The sequence below is a fragment of the Embiotoca jacksoni genome, unplaced genomic scaffold, assembly GCF_022577435.1.
Source record: "Embiotoca jacksoni isolate LCO1_2020_lvr unplaced genomic scaffold, fEmbJac1.0.p SCAF_80, whole genome shotgun sequence".
In the NCBI taxonomy this organism is placed as follows: Eukaryota; Metazoa; Chordata; class Actinopteri; family Embiotocidae; genus Embiotoca; species Embiotoca jacksoni.
This window is the reverse complement of record NW_027185437.1, coordinates 459,586-472,873: the sequence shown is the minus strand read 5'-3', so window position 1 is coordinate 472,873 and position 13,288 is coordinate 459,586. Positions and strand designations below refer to the sequence as shown.

The following is a 13,288-nucleotide window of genomic DNA, read 5'->3' as shown; positions in this document are numbered from 1 at the left end:
ATGTCTGACAGGTGTTCCTGCTCCGGGTCCGGCCGGTGTCACGTGCTGGCGGCGGTATGGAGGCAGCGGCCTCTCAGTTTGTGTGGTGTGTAGTGTGTGTGTAGTGTGTGTGTAGTGTGTGTGTAGTGTGGTGTGTAGTGTGTGTGTAGTGTGTGTGTAGTGTGGTGTGTAGTGTGTGTGTAGTGTGTGTGTAGTGTGTGTGTAGTGTGGTGTGTAGTGTGTGTGTAGTGTGTGTGTAGTGTGGTGTGTAGTGTGGTGTGTAGTGTGTGTGTAGTGTGGTGTGTAGTGTGTGTGTAGTGTGTGTGTAGTGTGTGTGTAGTGTGGTGTGTAGTGTGTGTGTAGTGTGTGTGTAGTGTGTGTGTAGTGTGTGTGTAGTGTGTGTGTAGTGCTGAGTGTTTGTGTGTGTGTAGTGCTGAGTGTTTGTGTGTGTGTGTGTGTGTGTGTGTGTGTGTGTGTGTGTGTTTGCGTGTGTGTGTGGGTCCTGATCCTCGGCTCCCATTGGCTGCTCCAACTTGTTGGCTCTTCTCCCCCTCGAATAAGAGGAGGTTTTAAGAACCTATCGGTGCGCGCGCCCCGTCCCCTCCGGAGCCCGCCCGGTCCACACTTGTGCGGGATCCGTCAAAGTCCCGCAGCCTTCACAGCGGTTAAATATCTCAGACACACTGATAGTGACCAGAGGGAGGAACTCCCGCCGTCCCAACAGCCGAACCTCCGGAGCAGCTGCGGGGCTTCATGTCCCCTTTTCACCTCCCGGTTCCCCGCCACTCGGACCTGCAGACCCCCCCCTCCTCCTCCGGGCCACGTGTAGCCCGCACCTGAACCGGACATCTTTCTGACCCGAGTCCGTCCTTTTGGTTCCGTTCTCTTTTGGTCTCTTTTCGTTAGTTTTCATGGTACCATGTCATCGCTGCATGGATCGGTACCGCGGATGATGCGCCCGGCTCCCGGACAGAACTATCCACGCACCGGATTCCCTCTCGAAGGTAGGCCGTGGGACAGCCGGGGGAACGGCTGGGGGACAGCCGGGGGACAGTCGGGGACACGGCTGGGCCCTCCGACCTACACAGGACACCTTTAACGAGACACCTGGAGGAGCTTCAGCCGGGAAACAGGCAGCAGGGCCCGGCAGCAGGCCGACCGGCGGCCCGGAGATCGGCGGCTTTAACTTTCTCTGGGATTTCAAATACATTTAGAGCTTTAAAAAAAAAATACAACGTGGTCATAATATTAGCTCCTTTTATAAAATATTATTTTTTAAAGTAAAAGCAGGTAAATTAAACCATTAGTGATTGTTTGGACGGGATTAAAAATCTGTTAAAATCCACAACCTTTTTTGACATTTTCTGAAAATCAAATAAAACCCGGAGAATCAGAGAATCAGTGAACATCTGGACTGATAAGAAGTCTCCTCACCTTCAGGGTCCTGCAGCTGTGACCTGGAATAATAATCTGTAGTATTATTATTATTATATGTGTAAGACAGCATCTCACTGAGGAGACAGTGAAACAGGAGGTGTCCATCTGACCGTCCTCTCTGTCCCCCACAGTGTCCACTCCTCTGGGACAGGGACGGGTCAACCAGCTCGGAGGGGTCTTCATCAACGGCCGCCCGCTGCCCAACCATATCCGGCACAAGATCGTGGAGATGGCCCACCACGGGATCCGGCCCTGCGTCATCTCCCGCCAGCTGCGCGTCTCCCACGGCTGCGTGTCCAAGATCCTGTGCCGCTACCAGGAGACCGGCTCCATCCGACCCGGGGCCATCGGAGGCAGCAAGCCCAGGGTGAGATATAATAATCATAATCATAACAATAATCACAACTATAATAATAATTATAGTAATAGGCCTGAATTAACTGATTGGAGGCAGCAAGCCCAGGGTGAGAAATAATGATGATAATAATAATAATACAAATAATCACAACAATAATAGTAATAATAATAATCATCATCATAGCAATAGGCCTACATTTAATACAAATAACCATAAAAATAATAATAATAATAATAATAATAATAATAATAATTTAACTGATCGGAAGCTGCAAGCTCAGGATGAGACACGAGGGGAGGACAATTACAACAATATAATAATTTAAAAAATAATCACAACAATAATAGGCTAATAATCATAATAATAAATTTACTGACAGATAATTGTAATTTGTAGGCCTATAGGTCCAGTTAATTAAGTCAATTTAATGCTCATATATAATTTAATGCTGTAATATATTGGCTTATAAATATAAAATGAATATTGTATGGGCTACATAGGCCTATATATGTTATTATAAATAAATACAAAATAGGACAGAATAAATCAAATGGATATTTCATTGAATGATTCCTCTGTCTTTGTGTCTTTGTGTGTTTGTGTGTCCTTGTGTCTCGTGCTGCCGGTCCACCAGCAGCAGGTAGCCACGCCGGATGTGGAGAAGCGGATAGAGGAGTATAAACGGGACAACCCCGGTATGTTCAGCTGGGAGATCCGGGACAAGCTGCTGAAGGACGGGGTGTGTGACAGAAGCTCAGTCCCTTCAGGTGAGGCCTCCTCTGGTAAGCTGCTTTTTATTCAACCTTTATTTATAATGAGCAGGTATAAACATTATTATTATTGTTATTATTGTTATTATTATTGTGGTCCTGATGAAGCCGCCTGTGTGCCGCAGTGAGCTCCATCAGCCGGGTCCTCAGAGCTCGTTTCGGGAAGAAGGATGAGGAGGAGGAGTTCGATAAGAAGGATGAAGATGGAGAGAAGAAAACCAAACACAGCATCGACGGCATCCTCGGAGACAAAGGTAGGCCCGCGGCCCGCGGAGAGCCCGGCCGGCCGACTGCCGGGCTCCTGTGTGAGATAAACGGTCTGTAATGAGCGTTTTGTCGCGGAGGGTTTCCCGCCGTGCAGCGCGTCCCTGCAGCTCTGCATTATTAATGCAGCGGAGCAGCGCGGCCTGTGGGCCGATAAACGGAGGAACGATGCGCCAGTCCATTTCAATTAGAGGTCTGACGGGGACACAGGGGACGGGAGGAGGGGTTCAAGGGGAGGGGGAGGGGCGGGGGGGGGGGGGCACAGGGGACGTCGTTCACTCTGAAACATCCTCTGAATTAAATCTAGAAACGATTTTATTTCCAGTGTTTCTCTGACAACAAGAGAAAAATAAACTTAATGTCTGTATGATAATGAAATAATTTATTAAAGTTATTTTATAGCAAAAATCATGTGGAATTTTAGATGCTTTTTAAAGAATTAATTTGATTTCATTTGAAATCCTTCCTCATGATGATGGGGGTGGATGTTTGTTTGTTTGTTTGTTTGTGGCTGGATGCATCCACCACGCTGGCGTCCCCGTGTCCCTCTGATCGGACATCGTCTGTGTGATCAGAGGACCTGATGTCTCTGTGTCTCAGTCCTCCTCTACATCAGGAGAAGATAAGCCGAGTGTGTCTCTGTCATCCGGCCTGCCACTTGATAATTTGAAGACTTAGCCTATTACAGCTGGTAATGAAAGCGCTGCGTGTTGAATGGGAGCGGGTGTAATAGCTGGAAGGCATGCTAAGAAATATATTTATCCCCTATCAGCCCTCACTCTCACTTCCAGGCACATCGTTCTGTTCAGCAGCTTTAAAGCAGATTAAATTGAGCCTTTTATTTCTTTTCACTTTCATCTTTCAGAGGCTCCTTCATGGTGTGAAGCCCGCAGCGTAAATTCTGCAGATTTCAGGGCCTCGCTGCCGTTGTTTAGATTGTATTTTTAAATATTCATTTCATTTGTTTGTGTTTTTTTTGGATGTGAGGAGGCTGAATGAATGAGGAGTGACGTTTGTTCTGCTGCTTCCACGTTCACGTGACACCACAGCACCAGATACAAAGCAGAAACACCACGCTGGAGATCTCGGCAGGATTCAGTTTGTGCTGGTTTTAATGAAAAGTTTTCATGCAAAGATTTGTGGGAAATCTTTGCTGTGGATGAAGTTTACTGTCAGAATGTTTAATGTCACAGCGACTGATGATTTCAAAAAAAGTCAGCTTGTTTGTTCTCAGATTTCTGCACGTTTTTGAGTTCTTTATTCTCTCACAACTTTATTAGATTTAAAACATCATGATGTTGTTTACAGTTTCACTATATTCTGAATCATGACATCATATTCTCCTATTTTTTGACAACCAACCCTACAAAGCAGTCAAATTTATATCACAAAATATTTTACAAACACTCATAAAAGACAATGAAAGAAGATGCGTTATAAGAGAATTATAAATAATGATAATAATAATAATATCACATGCATTTCTATTTCTTACAGAGCTGATATATAACAGTTTACAGCACATCTGCACACATTATTAATGTTTGGGAAATATATAAATGAGAAGCTGCAGAGTATGCATCATATTTTTTGTGCATGAATCCTTTGAATTATAAAATATAAAATATATTTGGCCTCTCAGATGAAAACACATTTAATTTCTGGAGTTTAATCCAGAAAATTCAGAACAATAATGACAGATGTCCTCCCAGTTTACAGCACATGTTGTTAATGAAAACTATGAATGAGAAGCTGCAGAGGATCATCACATTTTTATACGTATTTTATACATATGAAACCTTTGTAAACATATTCTAAAATCCTTGTGTATATATTTGGCCCTTATAGGTATGAAAACCCATTTCATTTGTCAGGTTTAATGCAGACCTGCGATGACTGCTGTCCTCTCAGCGTCCATCAGTGTGCAGAGACCTCTGTTCCTCTAAGATATGCAGAACCTGCATGTTAGCGCTGGTTCTGGAGTCCAGCCCGGTTTAAAGAGGAGCCGCTGGACAGTGACGAGGCGGGTGGAGGTGACAGGAAGCAGCTTTACGGCCGCAGCTATTAATAACACGTTCCCCCGGGCAACCTCGCTCGCCCGCTCCGGCTCCACTCTCTCACACACACTATGCCTGCTTTAAATTGAAGGCGACCCAAATGTTGGCTGGCGATAACACAATCATCACAGCCTCGGTCCCGGGCTGAGCATCCGTGTATTAAACTGGGATTAACCTCCCCTCTCCCCCCCGCTGCCTCAACCAAACACTCCCATTCACACGATATATGGTGAAGGGAGATGGAGAGGAAAAGCAGCAGCATGACTCATCTTCATCTTCATCTTCATCTTCAGTGATTGGAGATGTATTGATCTCCTCTAATCACTACGTCATCAAGTGAAAATCACAACTATTTATTTTAACTGCAGCTTCTGAACAAACCGAATAAAACACACAGCAGATGTTTGTTTCATTTTTAAATTTAAACACGTTTAAAAACTTCATTTTAATAAATATAATGAACTGAAAATGCAAACGGAATCATTTTTAATGTAAAAATATGAATTTAAAAGATTTCTAACAGCAACGACAACATTTTGTATTTACAGTTTAGCAGGATGTTTATCTTTCTTTTAAAAGTTAGATTCTTCTATTGACATTTTAAGATGACATTCGCTCTGGTTTTATATTTTGGAGATCCTGATGTCCTGATAAGTGTTTTCTCTTCCTGGTCTTCACACACTCATTATTATTTAATAAAACTGTGTGTGAACATCATGTGAAGAAACAGCAGGATCTGCTGTGTTTGGTCAAACATATTATGTCTGCTGCATCAGGATGTGTTGAAACAGGCTGAAATCATGTTCAGTAAAAATAACTCAAATGTTTCAGAAACACAGGATTATCAGACTGATGCAAAACTCTTCTGAAGGTTTCATGTGTGTGATATTAAATGGTTATCATGGTTTAGTGGACATCAGAGACGGTGGTCGGATTATCATCATGTCGTCCTCCCCTGGACGTTTGTCACCAGTTCTACTTATCAATAATGTTCTGATCAATAATTCATATCAGCTGTTTGATCAGTGGCACCTCCTCCTCTCTTCTCAGTTAATATCTGTCCAAACATCTGTCTAACATCAGTGGATTCAGGTGTTTGTTATAAACCAGACTCATGGTGGATCTGAGAAGGTTCAGGTTCTGCTGGTCTGTGACTGAGGATCCAGAACTTCAGGATTCACTGATGGATTTTTATTCCTTCTGGAGGATCTTAAGGAAAAGTTCTCTGAATCATGACTGAACTTTTACTGCAGTTATAATCTAAAGACAGAAATATGTTACAGGGAGGTCATCGAGGTGTGGAGGGAACACTGAGGCTGATCAGTAGAGCTGGCATGGTCCAATTACCTGAGGACTCCATGGTTCTCGGAATGGTTCTCTGAATGGTTCTCTGAATGGTTCTCTGATTGGTTCTCTGATTGGTTCTCTGACCAGAGGACTCCATGGTTCTCTGACTAGTTCTCTAATTGGTTCTATCATTGGTTCTCTGATTGGTTCTCTGACCTGAGGATGCGATTGGCAGATGAGGATGAAGGACCCGATAAAGAAGGAGTTATTGAACGGACTTTGCTGTTGGTGTAAAAGTGTCTCTGTTGGTGTAAAGGTGTCTCTGTTGGTGTAAAAGTGTCTCTGTTGGTGCAAAGGTGTCTCTGTTGGTGTAAAACTGTCTCAGCTGGTGTAAAGGTGTCTCTGCTGGTTTAAAGGTGTCTCTGTTGGTGTAAAAGTGTCTCTGTGGGTGTAAAGGTGTCTCTGCTGGTGTAAAAGTGTCTCTGATGCTGTAAAGGTGTCTCTGCTGGTTTAAAGGTGTCTCTGTTGGTGTAAAAGTGTTTCACCTGGTGTAAAGGTGTCTCTGCTGGTGTAAAAGTGTCTCTGTGGATGTAAAGGTGTCTCAGTGGGTGTAAAAGTGTCTCTGTTGGTGTAAAGGTGTCTCTGTTGGTGTAAAAGTGTCTCTGTGGGTGTAAAGGTGTCTCAGTGGGTGTAAAGGTGTCTCTGTTGGTGTACAGGTGTCTGTTGGTGTAAAAGTGTCTCTGCTGGTGTAAAAGTGTCTCTGTTGGTATAAAGGTGTCTCAACTGGTGTAAAGGTGTCTCTGTTGGTGTAAAGGTGTCTCTGTTGGTGTAAAAGTGTCTCTGCTGGTGTAAAGGTGTCTCTGTGGGTGTAAAGGTGTCTCTGCTGGTGTAAAGTTGTCTCTGCTGTTGTAAAGGTGTCGCTGTTGGTGTAAAAGTGGCTCTGTGGGTGTAAAGGTGTCTCTGTTGGTGTAAAAGAGTCTCAGCTGGTTTAAAGGTGTCTCTGCTGTTGTAAAGGTATCTCTGTTAGTGTAAAGATGTCTCTGCTGGTGTAAAGGTGTCTCTGTTGGTGTAACGGTGTCTCTACTGGTGTAAAGGTGTCTCTGATGTTGTAAAGGTGTCTCTGTTGGTGGAAAGGTGTCTCTGCTGGTGTAAAGGTGTCTCTGTTGGTGTACAATTATCTCTGTGGGTGTAAAAGTGTCTGCTGGTGTAAAAGTGTATCTGTTGATGTAAAGATGTGTCTGCTGGTGTAAAAGTGTCTCTGTTGGTGTAAGTGTGTCTCCAGGTGTAAAGGTTTCTCTGTTGGTGTAAAAGTGTCTGTTGGTGTAAATGTGTCTCTGCTGGTGTAGAAGTGTCTCTGTTGGTGTAAATGTGTATCTGCTGGTGTAAAGGTGTCTCTGTTGGTGTAAAAGTGTCTCTGCTGGTGTACAAGTGTCTCTGCTGTTGTAAAGGTGTCACTGTTGGTGTAAAGGTGTCTCTGCTGTTGTAAAGGTGTCTCTGCTGGTGTAAAAGTATTTCCGTGGGTGTAAAGGTGTCTCTGCTGTTGTAAAGGTGTCTCTGCTGGTGTAAAACTGTCTCTGCTGGTGTAAAGGTGTCTCTGCTGTTGTAAAGGTGTCTCTGCTGGTTTAAGGTGTCTCTTGGTGTAAAGGTGTCTCTGTTGGTGTAAAAGTGTCTGCTGGTCTAAAAGTGTCTCTGTTGATGTAAAGGTGTCTCTGCTGGTGTAAAAGTGTCTCTGCTGGTGTAAAAGTGTCTCTGTTGGTGTACGTGTGTCACCTGGTGTAAAGGTGTCTCTGCTGGTGTAAAGGTATGCTTGCTGGTGTAAAGGTGTCTCTGTGGGTGTAAAAGTGTCTCTGTTGGTGTAAAAGTGTCTCTGCTGGTTTAAAGGTGTCTCTGTTGGTGTAAAAGTGTCTGTGTTGGTGTACGTGTGTCACCTAGTGTAAAGGTGTCTCTGCTGGTGTAAAGGTATGCTTGCTGGTGTAAAGGTGTCTCTGTGGGTGTAAAAGTGTCTCTGTTGGTGTAAAACTGTCTCTGCTGGTTTAAAGGTGTCTCTGTTGGTGTAAAAGTGTCTCTGCTGGTGTAAAAGTGTCTCTGTCTCTGCTGGTGTAAAAGTGTCTCTCGACTGTAAAGGTGTCTCTGCTGGTGTAAAGGTGTCTCTGTTGGTGTAAAAGTGTGTCTGTTGGTGTTAAATGTGTCTCTGTTGGTGTAAAGGTGTCTCTGTTGGTGTAAATGTGTCTCAGCTGGTGTAAAGATGTCTCTGTGGGTGTAAAACTGTCTCAGCTGGTGTAAAGGTGTCTCTGCCGGTGTAAAGGTGTCTCTGTTTGTGTAAAATTATTTCTGTGGGTGTAAAGGTGTCTCTACTGGTGTAAAAGTGTCTCTGTTGGTATAAAAGTGTCTCTGCTGGTGTAAAAGTGTCTCTGTTGGTGTAAGTGTGTCTCCTGGTGTAAAGGTGTCTCTGTTGGTGTAAAAGTGTCTCAGCTGGTGTAAAGGTGTCTCTATGGGTGTAAAACTGTCTCAGCTTGTGTAAAGGTGTCTCTGCTGGTGTAAAAGTGTCTCTGTGAGTGTAAAGGTGTCTCTGCTGGTGTAAAGGTGTCTCTGTTGGTGTAAAAGTGTCTCTGTTGGTGTAAAAGTATTTCCGTGGGTGTAAAGGTGTCTGCTGGTGTAAAAGTATTTCTGCTGTTGTAAAGGTGTCTCTTATGTTGTAAAGGTGTCTCTGCTGGTGTAAATGTGTCTCTGCTGGTGTAAAATTGTCTCTGCTGTTGTAAAGGTGTCTCTGTTGGTGTAAAAGTATCTCTGTGGGTGTAAAGGTGTCTCTGCTGGTGTAAAAGTATCTCTGCTGTTGTAAAAGTGTCTTATATGTTCTAAAGGTGTCTTTGCTGGTTTAAAGGTGTCTCTGTTGGTGTAAAAGTGTCTCTGTTGGTGTAAAGGTGTCTCTGCTGGTGTAAAGGTGTCTTTTGGTGTAAAGGTGTCTCTGTTGGTGTAAAAGTGTCTGCTGGTCTAAAAGTGTCTCTGTTGATGTAAAGGTGTCTCTGCTGGTGTAAAAGTGTCTCTGTTGGTGTACGTGTGTCACCTGGTGTAAAGGTGTCTTTTGGTGTAAAGGTGTCTCTGTTGGTGTAAAAGTGTCTGCTGGTCTAAAAGTGTCTCTGTTGATGTAAAGGTGTCTCTGCTGGTGTAAAAGTGTCTCTGTTGGTGTACGTGTGTCACCTGGTGTAAAGGTGTCTCTGCTGGTGTAAAGGTATGCTTGCTGGTGTAAAGGTGTCTCTGTTGGTGTAAAATTGTCTCTGTGGGTGTAAAAGTGTCTCTGTTGGTGTGAAAGTGTCTCTGCTGGTATAAAAGTGTCTCTGTGAGTGTAAAGGTGTCTCTGTTGGTGTAAAAGTGTGTCTGTTGGTGTAAAAGTGTCTCTGTTGGTGTAAAGGTGTCTCTGTTGGTGTAAAAGTGTCTCAGCATGGTGTAAAGATGTCTCTGTGGGTGTAAAACTGTCTCAGCTGGTGTAAAGGTGTCTCTGCTGGTGTAAAGGTGTCTCTGTTGGTGTAAAAGTTTCTCTGTGGGTGTAAAGGTGTCTCTGTTGGTGTAAAAGTGTCTCGGCTGGTGTAAAGGTGTCTCTGCTGTTGTAAAAGTATCTCTGCTGTTGTAAAAGTGTTTTATATGTTCTAAAGGTGTCTTTGCTGGTTTAAAGGTGTCTCTGCTAGTGTAAAGGTGTCTCTTATGTCGTAAAGGTGCCTTTGCTGGTTTAAAGGTGTCTCTGTCGGTGTAAAATTGTCTCTGTGTGTGTAAAAGTGTCTCTGTTGGTGTAAAAGTGTCTCTGCTGGTGTAAAGGTGTCTCTGTTGGTGTAAAATTGTCTCTGTGTGTGTAAAAGTGTCTCTGTTGGTGTAAAAGTGTCTGTGCAGTTGTAAAGGTGTCTCTGCTGGTGTAAAAGTATCTCTGCTGTTGTAAAAGTGTCTTATATGTTCTAAGGGTGTCTTTGCCGGTTTAAAGGTGTCTCTGTTGGTGTAAAAGTGTCTCAGTTGGTGCAAAGGTGTCTCTGTGGGTGTAAAACTGTCTCTGCTAGTGTAAAGGTATCTCTGTTGGTGTAAAGGTGTGTCTGCTGGTGTAAAAGTGTCTCTATTGCTGCAAAAGTGTCTCTGTTGGTGTAAAGGTGTCTCTGATGGTGCAAAGGTGTCTTTGCTGGTTTAAAGGTGTCTCTGTTGGTGTAAAAGTATCTCTGTGGGTGTACAAGTGTCTCTGCTGTTGTAAAGGTGTCACTGTTGGTGTAAAGGTGTCTCTGCTGTTGTAAAGGTGTCTCTGCTGGTGTAAAAGTATTTCCGTGGGTGTAAAGGTGTCTCTGCTGTTGTAAAGGTGTCTCTGCTGGTGTAAAACTGTCTCTGCTGGTGTAAAGGTGTCTCTGCTGTTGTAAAGGTGTCTCTGCTGGTTTAAGGTGTCTCTTGGTGTAAAGGTGTCTCTGTTGGTGTAAAAGTGTCTGCTGGTCTAAAAGTGTCTCTGTTGATGTAAAGGTGTCTCTGCTGGTGTAAAAGTGTCTCTGCTGGTGTAAAAGTGTCTCTGTTGGTGTACGTGTGTCACCTGGTGTAAAGGTGTCTCTGCTGGTGTAAAGGTATGCTTGCTGGTGTAAAGGTGTCTCTGTGGGTGTAAAAGTGTCTCTGTTGGTGTAAAAGTGTCTCTGCTGGTTTAAAGGTGTCTCTGTTGGTGTAAAAGTGTCTGTGTTGGTGTACGTGTGTCACCTAGTGTAAAGGTGTCTCTGCTGGTGTAAAGGTATGCTTGCTGGTGTAAAGGTGTCTCTGTGGGTGTAAAAGTGTCTCTGTTGGTGTAAAACTGTCTCTGCTGGTTTAAAGGTGTCTCTGTTGGTGTAAAAGTGTCTCTGCTGGTGTAAAAGTGTCTCTGTCTCTGCTGGTGTAAAAGTGTCTCTCGACTGTAAAGGTGTCTCTGCTGGTGTAAAGGTGTCTCTGTTGGTGTAAAAGTGTGTCTGTTGGTGTTAAATGTGTCTCTGTTGGTGTAAAGGTGTCTCTGTTGGTGTAAATGTGTCTCAGCTGGTGTAAAGATGTCTCTGTGGGTGTAAAACTGTCTCAGCTGGTGTAAAGGTGTCTCTGCCGGTGTAAAGGTGTCTCTGTTTGTGTAAAATTATTTCTGTGGGTGTAAAGGTGTCTCTACTGGTGTAAAAGTGTCTCTGTTGGTATAAAAGTGTCTCTGCTGGTGTAAAAGTGTCTCTGTTGGTGTAAGTGTGTCTCCTGGTGTAAAGGTGTCTCTGTTGGTGTAAAAGTGTCTCAGCTGGTGTAAAGGTGTCTCTATGGGTGTAAAACTGTCTCAGCTTGTGTAAAGGTGTCTCTGCTGGTGTAAAAGTGTCTCTGTGAGTGTAAAGGTGTCTCTGCTGGTGTAAAGGTGTCTCTGTTGGTGTAAAAGTGTCTCTGTTGGTGTAAAAGTATTTCCGTGGGTGTAAAGGTGTCTGCTGGTGTAAAAGTATTTCTGCTGTTGTAAAGGTGTCTCTTATGTTGTAAAGGTGTCTCTGCTGGTGTAAATGTGTCTCTGCTGGTGTAAAATTGTCTCTGCTGTTGTAAAGGTGTCTCTGTTGGTGTAAAAGTATCTCTGTGGGTGTAAAGGTGTCTCTGCTGGTGTAAAAGTATCTCTGCTGTTGTAAAAGTGTCTTATATGTTCTAAAGGTGTCTTTGCTGGTTTAAAGGTGTCTCTGTTGGTGTAAAAGTGTCTCTGTTGGTGTAAAGGTGTCTCTGCTGGTGTAAAGGTGTCTTTTGGTGTAAAGGTGTCTCTGTTGGTGTAAAAGTGTCTGCTGGTCTAAAAGTGTCTCTGTTGATGTAAAGGTGTCTCTGCTGGTGTAAAAGTGTCTCTGTTGGTGTACGTGTGTCACCTGGTGTAAAGGTGTCTTTTGGTGTAAAGGTGTCTCTGTTGGTGTAAAAGTGTCTGCTGGTCTAAAAGTGTCTCTGTTGATGTAAAGGTGTCTCTGCTGGTGTAAAAGTGTCTCTGTTGGTGTACGTGTGTCACCTGGTGTAAAGGTGTCTCTGCTGGTGTAAAGGTATGCTTGCTGGTGTAAAGGTGTCTCTGTTGGTGTAAAATTGTCTCTGTGGGTGTAAAAGTGTCTCTGTTGGTGTGAAAGTGTCTCTGCTGGTATAAAAGTGTCTCTGTGAGTGTAAAGGTGTCTCTGTTGGTGTAAAAGTGTGTCTGTTGGTGTAAAAGTGTCTCTGTTGGTGTAAAGGTGTCTCTGTTGGTGTAAAAGTGTCTCAGCATGGTGTAAAGATGTCTCTGTGGGTGTAAAACTGTCTCAGCTGGTGTAAAGGTGTCTCTGCTGGTGTAAAGGTGTCTCTGTTGGTGTAAAAGTTTCTCTGTGGGTGTAAAGGTGTCTCTGTTGGTGTAAAAGTGTCTCGGCTGGTGTAAAGGTGTCTCTGCTGTTGTAAAAGTATCTCTGCTGTTGTAAAAGTGTTTTATATGTTCTAAAGGTGTCTTTGCTGGTTTAAAGGTGTCTCTGCTAGTGTAAAGGTGTCTCTTATGTCGTAAAGGTGCCTTTGCTGGTTTAAAGGTGTCTCTGTCGGTGTAAAATTGTCTCTGTGTGTGTAAAAGTGTCTCTGTTGGTGTAAAAGTGTCTCTGCTGGTGTAAAGGTGTCTCTGTTGGTGTAAAATTGTCTCTGTGTGTGTAAAAGTGTCTCTGTTGGTGTAAAAGTGTCTGTGCAGTTGTAAAGGTGTCTCTGCTGGTGTAAAAGTATCTCTGCTGTTGTAAAAGTGTCTTATATGTTCTAAGGGTGTCTTTGCCGGTTTAAAGGTGTCTCTGTTGGTGTAAAAGTGTCTCAGTTGGTGCAAAGGTGTCTCTGTGGGTGTAAAACTGTCTCTGCTAGTGTAAAGGTATCTCTGTTGGTGTAAAGGTGTGTCTGCTGGTGTAAAAGTGTCTCTATTGCTGCAAAAGTGTCTCTGTTGGTGTAAAGGTGTCTCTGATGGTGCAAAGGTGTCTTTGCTGGTTTAAAGGTGTCTCTGTTGGTGTAAAAGTATCTCTGTGGGTGTAAAAGTGTCTCTGCTGGTGTAAAAGTATCTCTGCTGTTGTAAAAGTGTCTTATATGTTCTAAAGGTGTCTTTGCTGGTTTAAAGGTGTCTTTGTTGGTGTAAAAGTGGCTCAGTTGGTGTAAAGGTGTCTTTGTGGGTGTAAAACTGT

General features: G+C 43.6%; 1 protein-coding gene across 4 annotated transcripts in view; it reads left to right on the top strand.

The window, feature by feature from the left end:
- Window positions 1-646: 646 nt before the first annotated feature.
- Window positions 647-13,288, top strand: part of LOC138192080 (paired box protein Pax-7-like) — a 103,672-nt gene continuing 91,030 nt past the window's right edge. Inside the window, exons 1-4 of one of the 4 annotated variants that reach the window (XM_069139262.1) lie at window positions 647-983; window positions 1,548-1,783; window positions 2,412-2,541; window positions 2,670-2,798. In XM_069139262.1, coding sequence (XP_068995363.1) covers window positions 899-983; window positions 1,548-1,783; window positions 2,412-2,541; window positions 2,670-2,798 — 580 coding nt within the window. In that variant the 5' untranslated portion in view covers window positions 647-898. Of the gene's footprint in view, window positions 984-1,547; window positions 1,784-2,408; window positions 2,557-2,669; window positions 2,799-13,288 lie in introns of all 4 variants that reach the window. The other 3 variants (XM_069139259.1, XM_069139261.1, XM_069139258.1) reach the window with 3 other exon arrangements.